The 8998-nt window shown below is 58.0% G+C and overlaps 1 protein-coding gene and 1 long non-coding RNA gene across 3 annotated transcripts in view; one reads left to right on the top strand and one right to left on the bottom strand.

The window, feature by feature from the left end:
• Positions 1–3205, top strand: part of ACSF2 (acyl-CoA synthetase family member 2) — a 39281-nt gene extending 36076 nt beyond the window's left edge. For both annotated transcript variants that reach the window (XM_068913302.1, XM_009678853.2), the window contains exons 11-16: positions 7–114; positions 255–406; positions 934–1075; positions 2497–2607; positions 2831–2899; positions 2999–3205. In XM_068913302.1, the coding sequence (XP_068769403.1) occupies positions 7–114; positions 255–406; positions 934–1075; positions 2497–2607; positions 2831–2899; positions 2999–3049 (633 nt within the window). In that variant the 3' untranslated portion in view covers positions 3050–3205. The remainder of the gene's footprint in view (positions 1–6; positions 115–254; positions 407–933; positions 1076–2496; positions 2608–2830; positions 2900–2998) is intronic.
• Positions 3206–3650: 445 nt separating this feature from the next.
• LOC138061581 (uncharacterized) lies at positions 3651–6470 on the bottom strand. The gene is made up of 3 exons (XR_011135422.1): positions 5396–6470; positions 4620–4694; positions 3651–4144 (listed from the first exon to the last, which is right to left on the bottom strand). It is a non-coding gene; the product is annotated as an uncharacterized lncRNA (long non-coding RNA).
• Positions 6471–8998: the final 2528 nt, after the last annotated feature.

The raw sequence follows: 8998 nt of genomic DNA, 5'->3' as shown, positions 1-8998 counted from the left end.
TTGCAGGTTGCCTATGGGACCACAGAAAACAGTCCTGTCACCTTCATGGGATTCCCTGATGACAACATTGCCAGAAAAACTGAAACTGTGGGATGCGTCTTCCCCCACACAGAGGTGAAGATGACCCTCCCACCTGTTTCATGTTCTCCGTTCACAGTAGACCTCAGCTTCTCCTCCCCTTCTGATGCTGAAGTTGGTCTGTGCCATAATGCTTGGCTTAGCTTCCTGAAGGCTCTGGCTCTCTTCTGTTGCAGGCAAAGATTGAGGATCCAGAAACAGGGGAGTCTGTACCTCTAAACACTCCGGGAGAACTTCAGGTTCGCGGCTACTGCGTCATGCTGGGGTACTGGGATGACCCTGCCAAAACAAGTGAAGTGCTCTCTGATGATAGGTGGTACAAGACTGGGTGAGTCTGGTAACAACCCTCCTCTTCCAAGCCTGACCTGCAGTGTGTAGGACATATAGGTACATGAGTGGTGTGGCAGTGATTTCCAAAGACGAGAAGATAGAACAAACGTGGCCCTCTGATCCATCAGTCCATCGCCATGAACTTCAGAACAGCCTTTAGCACATAGCTGTCAGCGTGAACTGCCTCTGGAGATAAGAACATTCACTTAATTGTTGGTGCAATTGTGCCCTTCCTCTGAGAGGTGAAGGGCTGTGGGGATGTATGCCAGAGACAGGGACAACCACGGAAGGAATCCTCTTCCCCCGAACCCCGATGTTTCTGCTGATGATGCTAGTGTCTGACATCTTTGATCTCTACAGGATTTTTCTCTTCAGAGTTCAGAAAATGCAGTACATCCATGGGCAGGGGGCATCTCAGCTTTCCCCTCCAGGTGCTCTGACCTGGCCTCCAGACCAGGCTGGCTGGGTGGATCAGTCATTCTTCCACCTAGCTGGGATAGGACCAGGATTGTGGTGTTGTTGCAGGGACCTTGCAAGTTTGGATGAGCACGGCTACTGCAAAATTATAGGTCGCTGCAAGGACATGATTATTCGGGGAGGAGAGAACATCTACCCGGCAGAACTTGAGCAGTTTCTCCATACTCATCCCAAGGTTGAGGAGGTCCAGGTGAGTGGGAGGGAGGGCGATGGGTGAGCAGCGATGGTTAATGCAGTGGGAAAACTGTACATGAAGCCACCTGCAACGGCTGCTTGGGACCTGGTTGCCCTCACCTGTTTTCAGCTTCTCCTTTCTTGTAATCTTAGTTGGTAAGCAGGAAGGAAAGGCTCATGGCGTGGAAAGGGCAAGCAGAGCTCCTATATTTGGCATATATTTGGCCTAGGGCACGTAGACATGGACAAACTCCTTCTGCGTCAGCTTTACATCTGCAAGCTGGCAACAATCGTTCTTCTTTGACTTTTTTAACTCCTTGTCCACACTTTCATAGCTCTCTCTGAAATTGTTATCTAGAAAATACTCTGAAAGGACAGTTTTTACTGATAATTAATTACTGAACTGCGAAATAAAAAAGACTCCTCCAATGAGCCCCTGAAGATGAGAAGTTAGACTTAGTTTCATCTGTTCACAGAAAGAAATGATTTGTGGCATTTAGCAGCTGCTCCCAATCTGCCGGGATTGTTCTTCTCCAGTTTTTGTGCCAGACAAGTCTCCCCATAAATAAACCGGTTATTTAGTAAGTGTTGTGCCTGCGCCAGGCTAGCATCTCTCCTTGGAATATTCCCAGTGCAGATGGGTTGCAAACCAGACCTGTTTATGTAGTTTCTAGGGCTTTATGTCACTGCCCTGGATTCAAAAGGATTGACGTGTCTCTAGGATTTTGAGATACCAGTTCAAGGCGGGGAATGGCAGGAGAGGACTCTTGATAAATTGTGCAAGCAAACTTGAGAGAAATCACGTTTGGGAAGCCTGACTCCCGCATCAAATGATCTGATCTCCTGGTAACACAGGGAAAGATCCACTAAGATCTGCTGTGATAAGGGTTATTATTCTACTTCATCCCTCTCCTGCTATTTCCTGTGGAGATCTCAAAGTATTTTGAATAAGCTTCTCAGGTCTTGTCAGCCATGAAACCTATTGCCCCATTTTTTACAGTTGGAGAAACAGAGTCACAAAGAAAGATGACGACAGGCCCAGGTTACACCTGAGACGACATCATGCCTAGCTGGTCTGACTCAGTCCTCACTCCAGTGACTAATCCACCGTGATTTTGCAAAGAAAAGAAAGATGCTAGAGTCTGTGGGAGAGAGCAGCCCTGGGTGTCCACACTGCTCTGCCACGTGTCCTCTGACAAGCAGCAGGGAGGTCCTTTCAGGAGGAAGTTGTCACGTAGAAAGCTCCTGCGAGATCATGAGGCAGCTCACACTGCCTTTACAGCAGTGCAACCCCACCCCAAGCCAGAGAGTTCCTACATCCAGCGACACGGATCAGGGCCTGTACTGTGGGTGAGCGCGGGTACCCTGCAGGCACAGCCAGCGTGTGAGAGGAGAAAGGTGTCTCTTAGGGCTCACACGTCCTTCTGTCCCAACCAGGTGGTTGGCGTGAAGGATTCGCGGATGGGAGAAGAGATCTGTGCCTGCATCCGAGTGAGAGCTGGGCAGAAATGCACAGAGGAAGACATTAAAGCATTCTGCAGAGGGAAGGTAGGTCTCCCACTCATGTGCCCAGTAATTCAGTACCCTGCTGGACCAGTCCACCCAGCAGCTGCTATAAGTTTGCAAAGGAAATTGCAGTGATTTAGAGCACTGGTTGGGAAGCCAGGTCATAGCCCTGGCTTGGGCACTGAGCAGTAGGTACTGCAAGCAGCATATGTGCTGGATATGCCGTTCCTTGCAGACTGTGGAGCTGTTGTCTTTCTCTTTCCAGATCTCTCATTTCAAGATCCCCCGGTACGTTGTGTTTGTCAATCAGTATCCGCTCACGGTCTCGGGAAAGGTAAGAGACAGGCTGGGGTAGGGCAGGCCTGATGGGCAGAATTTGTTTTTGCTGTCTGCTCTCTGATTCTCTCCTCCTTTTCTCTGTACTTTCTTCCAGATTCAGAAATACAAGTTGAGGGAGCAGATGGAGAAGCATCTTCAGCTCTGAGCTCGGAAAGGCAGAACCAAGAGAGGGATAAATCAGACCCCCCTCAGCCAGGTTTGCGGCTCCTTTTCACTTGTGCCAAGCAGTGGAGAAGGTCTCTGTCCGACACAGTGCCGATGGCACTTTCAGTTATTAAAACCAAGAGCCTTTGTTTCCCCACTTGGGTTTGTTTCTTTGCCAAAAGAAATACCGGGGTATGAGGAAAGGATGCTTGTTTCTGGAATTCTGTCCTATTACTGCAAGATCTCCTGAAAGTTTTAAAATCTTTTGGTCTATTTGACCAATTTGGCTGCAGCCATTTCAGAGGGCTTTGTGGCCCTGACGCTCCAGAAGAGCACAACTGATGTTGTAGGTCATAATAGCCTTGCCTGGCTTCCCAGGGTAGGGCAAGTCTTCTCTGCTTGGATTCTAGGGTCTCTTAGGTCATCTAAAACAGCCCAGTCAAATGACACAGCAGGTATGAAACTCCTGAAATAAAGAACAGGAGCTCTGCAGAGTGAGGCTTTGAATGGGAAGTGGCTCCCAGGAGCTGTCTGGAAAAAGGTAGTGCTGTTCCCAGGCCTCTCATGGGCATTCTGAACCACAAAAAGAAACTTTTCCAAAATAGGTTTAGTGTTCTTTATTGTTTTGAACAAGATAGGACAGCAAACATTACAGAAATACCAAACTTCCTGTCCCATCAGAAGTATAAAGCAGAACATACCTGGGACAGTGTTTTTACGGGAGTTATTTGGTACCTCCCAACCATGAAACACTACATTGAGAAGGTGAAGAGCAGAGCTCCCCTGCCTTCCCAGCTGAAGTGTCCCACTCCAGCTGGAGAGCGGATAACATTGCTGCTCACGCTGTGTCACGAACTCTCCCATCCATCTCCCCTCCTGCTTTCTTTGTTCTCCACGCTTCCCAAACACTGCTAGCGGCGGGGCCTCGACGTTCAGGGTGGTGCTTTCTCCAGTACACGGGGAGAAATGGTGGAAAGGGGAGAGAGACAAAGTGTCAGCGAGGCCTCTGTTGATATCGGATCTCCCAGCTGGGCTGTGGGCTCTACCCATGGAAGCAGACCAATTGGGAAAAAGAGCCATGGCTCGCGTTTGGTTTCTGAAAGAAACACAAGACTGTTAGCGTCAGACCCTGAAGATTTGGGCCCACAGTGCTGTTGCCTTTCCATATCGTGTCTCCACCTTGCCCAAACTGCTCTTGGGGCTGGCGTCAGCATGTACACTGGCTTCTTTCTGTCCTACTGGGCATCACCCTGGGGGTAAGTCTGATGTGTGCAAGCAAAATTTGAGTCTCTTCACTGCCCTGGTTTTAGGATTCCTTTTAAAGCTTTTAATAGGAAGAACCGTTGTGCTGCATTACAGTAATTGCACTCAGCGATCTCCTTGGAGATGCGATGGATCTCTAGTCCTGATGTCTAAGAAAGGACTTTCTACCTTCCTTTGCCTCTCACAGTATGAACCCCTGTGTGGGACAAGATGTCTTTCAGTAAGAGGAGTTTCTCCTCTGGTTCCTATTTGATACCTTTATCCGTTGTACAGTCTTTGCATTCTCCAGAAGTGCACTGTGTACTTACTCGCATTTGGAGTCCCTGTAGCTTGCTTGTAGGAAGTGAAAGTGCAATCTGCTCTGGTTTGCATAGGTAGACAAACTGCCAATAAACACACCAAGAACTGGTTACAAGCAGCACGCTGAGATACAGACGCGCAGCTCAAGCCCCGTCTGCGCTCCTGGCAGCTCCAAGCTGTGCAGCCCAGAAGAAGACTCGCTCACGAGGAGTTGCTCTGTGTGTGCTTTTCAGCCGAAACCAAAGTCCAGGTGCCCTGCTCCTTAGAGCAGAGTGTTTCTCCCAGAGGTGGAGAACCATACCGTCCGCAGTTACAAGCCGCAGCAGAACGTTTTTGCCAAAGAAGCGTCCTGCAAGCCGAGGGGCTCGGCGCCGGCGCTGTCCTTCCCCGCAAAGCAGTTGGCAGCTGAACCCCTTTCCCCGTGCCATCCCCATGCCGCTGCTCCATTACTGCCCTGGCCTCGTTCAGCCCTTGCCTACCAGGAGGCCTTTCGAGAAGTCTCATGGCCGTGTTGGAGGCTTTTTGAGACAGATATGCTTCAGGAAACTGAAAGCTTTAGCCATCCTTGCCCTCCCATCATGTGTGGCAAGGTAGCAGTGCCCTGTTGCTAATTCCCTAACCCCGATTCGAAGCAGTAAGCTAGAGCTAAGTACTCTAGTACCATCCTATTACTGGGGTCCTGAGCTCTCCTTCCCCATCAAGCACTTTGAAGGAGAAGCTTGCCTACTGAAGCCCCAGCAAGATGTTGTCCTCCCCAGCCACCCAGCTCTCTGCAAATACTCACAGAGGGTGAAAGGATGAGCATCGCAGCTTGCAGCATGGTCTCAGAGTACAAGGTCATATGCAGGCTCCAGGACTACGGTTTCCCAGACCTGCGTCGCACTCTTATAGAGCTCGCTGCAAGCTTGGAAACTCCTGGCAGAGGGTGGAGATCTTCCAGGCAGGCACAGCAAGGCGAGCGTTACATCAGAGGTGCTTTTAGTCACCCGCGCTCCGGCCTGGAAACAGGAAGCTGCAGCAAGGATTTTTCCCTCCCTTTGTCATAGATATTTTTCACTTCTCCACTTCTATTAATAGAGCAAATTGGAAAAAAAAAAAAAAAAAAAAAAAAAAGAAAGTCCTTGAACGCCACTACTGGCTTTGCCCAGCCCGGAGCTGAGGCACGGCGGCGGCGGTCGACAGCCTGGAAAGCCCTCTTCCCGCGGCAGCCCTGCAGAAAGGGCCCGGCTTGCTGGGGCTCTGCCCGTGAGAAACCGCGGGATCCCGGAGCGGCGGCGGCGGCAGGAGTCGCGTTGGGGCAACGCAGGTGGGGACGGCGGTCAGGAAAGGATGTCGCTCCCAGTAACCGCCTTCCCCACGGTGCCTTGGGGCCCGGCCAGCCCAGCAGAGCCGCCGGCATCGCGAAGGGACAGCGTTCGGGCTTTCCTCTCTCTCTCTGTCCCCTCTTTTCCGTTCTCTTCCTTTCCCAGCTGCCGCCCTGTGCCCTGGCCGGGCCGTGTCCTCCCGGCCCCGCTCGCGCCCGGTTCTGCTCCGACCGCCGCTGCGGGCAGCCGCCTCTGCAGCGGTTTTGCCCTCGGCAAGGGCAGCTGATCGCCTGGCCTGGCGCAAAGCGGGCCGGGAGCCGTCGTTTCCTGCCCCGGACTCCTGCAAGCTGGAGCAGCTCCACGTTGAGCTTGCAGCAGGAGGGACGATTCCTCTAGCAAACAAAACCCCGGACGACGGCGCAGCGGCCGGGCCAGCTCCTTTACCGGCGTCAGGCCAAAGGCCGTGCTGCGCGTGGCCTTTCTCCCCAAACCCACCGGCTTCAGCCGAGCTGCGCTTGGAGGCCCGAAGGCCCAGAAAATGGGATCTGATAGGGCAGGAGGCTGACGCTTCGCTGCACCGAGCTCTGCTTGGCAGGCAGAGATTTAGCGGGCGCAGCCCGTCCCAGCCGCGGCGGCAGAGGGCACCTGAGCCCCGAGGGAGCCGGCGGCCGGGGCGAGCGCCGCGGCGCTGGCCAGAGCTGGGCGCAGCCGCGGGCTGTGCAGGGCGGGCGCGAGGGGCAGCGCCGGGAGCCTTTGGGCATGTCCCCTGCCCAGGGCGTCACTGCTGGGGGGTGCACGAGGGCCGCGGGTGCAGGGTGCAAGGAGCCAGGGCAGGGCTGGGCGCGGGGTGCACAGAGGGTGCAGGGACGGGTGCGGGATGCTCGGCGGGTGCAGGGCTGGGTGCATGGTGCAGGGACGGGGACAGGGCTGGGCGCGGGGTGCACAGAGGGTGCAGGGACGGGTGCGGGATGCTCGGCGGGTGCAGGGCTGGGTGCAGGGTGCAGGGACGGGGACAGGGCTGGGCGTGGGGTGCACAGAGGGTGCAGGGACGGGTGCGGGATGCTCGGCGGGTGCAGGGCTGGGTGCAGGGTGCAAGGAGCCAGGGCAGGGCTGGGCGCGGGGTGCACAGAGGGTGCAGGGACGGGTGCGGGATGCTCAACGGGTGCAGGGCTGGGTGCAGGGTGCAAGGAGCCAGGACAAGGCTGGGCGTGGGGTGAACAGAGGGTGCAGGGACAGGTGCGGGATGCTCGGCGGGTGCAGGGCTGGGTGCAGGGTGCAAGGAGCCAGGACAAGGCTGGGCGTGGGGTGAACAGAGGGTGCAGGGACAGGTGCGGGATGCTCGGCGGGTGCAGGGCTGGGTGCAGGGTGCAGGGATGGGGACAGGGCTGGGCGCGGGGTGCACAGAGGGTGCAGGGACGGGTGCGGGATGCTCAGCGGGTGCAGGGCTGGGTGCAGGGTGCAAGGAGCCAGGACAAGGCTGGGCGTGGGGTGCACAGAGGGTGCAGGGACGGGTGCGGGATGCTCGGCGGGTGCAGGGCTGGGTGCAGGGTGCAAGGAGCCAGGGCAGGGCTGGGCGCGGGGTGCACAGAGGGTGCAGGGACGGGTGCGGGATGCTCGGCGGGTGCAGGGCTGGGTGCAGGGTGCAGGGACGGGGACAGGGCTGGGCGCGGGGTGCACAGAGGGTGCAGGGACGGGTGCGGGATGCTCGGTGGGTGCAGGGCTGGGTGCAGGGTGCAGGGACGGGGACAGGGCTGGGCGCGGGGTGCACAGAGGGTGCAGGGACGGGTGCGGGATGCTCGGCGGGTGCAGGGCTGGGTGCAGGGTGCAAGGAGCCAGGGCAGGGCTGGGCGCGGGGTGCACAGAGGGTGCAGGGACGGGTGCGGGATGCTCGGCGGGTGCAGGGCTGGGTGCAGGGTGCAAGGAGCCAGGGCAGGGCTGGGCGCGGGGTGCACAGAGGGTGCAGGGACGGGTGCGGGATGCTCGGCGGGTGCAGGGCTGGGTGCAGGGTGCAAGGAGCCAGGGCAGGGCTGGGCGCGGGGTGCACAGAGGGTGCAGGGACGGGTGCGGGATGCTCAACGGGTGCAGGGCTGGGTGCAGGGTGCAAGGAGCCAGGACAAGGCTGGGCGCGGGGTGCACAGAGGGTGCAGGGACGGGTGCGGGATGCTCGGCGGGTGCAGGGCTGGGTGCAGGGTGCAAGGAGCCAGGGCAGGGCTGGGCGCGGGGTGCACAGAGGGTGCAGGGACGGGTGCGGGATGCTCGGTGGGTGCAGGGCTGGGTGCAGGGTGCAGGGATGGGGACAGGGCTGGGCGTGGGGTGCACAGAGGGTGCAGGGACGGGTGCGGGATGCTCGGCGGGTGCAGGGCTGGGTGCAGGGTGCAGGGACGGGGACAGGGCTGGGCGTGGGGTGCACAGAGGGTGCAGGGACGGGTGCGGGATGCTCGGCGGGTGCAGGGCTGGGTGCAGGGTGCAGGGACGGGGGCAGGGCTGGGCGCGGGGTGCAAGGAGCCAGGGCAGGGCTGGGCGCGGGGTGCACAGAGGGTGCAGGGACGGGTGCGGGATGCTCGGCGGGTGCAGGGCTGGGTGCAGGGTGCAAGGAGCCAGGGCAGGGCTGGGCGCGGGGTGCACAGAGGGTGCAGGGACGGGTGCGGGATGCTCGGCGGGTGCAGGGCTGGGTGCAGGGTGCAAGGAGCCAGGGCAGGGCTGGGCGTGGGGTGCACAGAGGGTGCAGGGACGGGTGCGGGATGCTCGGCGGGTGCAGGGCTGGGTGCAGGGTGCAAGGAGCCAGGACAAGGCTGGGCGTGGGGTGCACAGAGGGTGCAGGGACAGGTGCGGGATGCTCGGCGGGTGCAGGGCTGGGTGCAGGGTGCAGGGATGGGGACAGGGCTGGGCGCGGGGTGCACAGAGGGTGCAGGGACGGGTGCGGGATGCTCGGCGGGTGCAGGGCTGGGTGCACACAGAGGCCGTGGATGCAGGGCTAGGTGTGCAGAAGGGTGCAGGGCTGGGTGCAGGGTGCACACAGGGGTTATGGGCGCAGGGAGGTGGTGCGGGGCTGGGGGCTACGTGCACATGAGTGGGGACCAGGC

Source organism: Struthio camelus, chromosome 19 (genome assembly GCF_040807025.1).
Source record: "Struthio camelus isolate bStrCam1 chromosome 19, bStrCam1.hap1, whole genome shotgun sequence".
NCBI classification, from domain to species: Eukaryota; Metazoa; Chordata; class Aves; order Struthioniformes; family Struthionidae; genus Struthio; species Struthio camelus.
The sequence above is the reverse complement of the archived record's forward strand: the minus strand, read 5'-3'. Positions and strand labels throughout refer to the sequence as shown.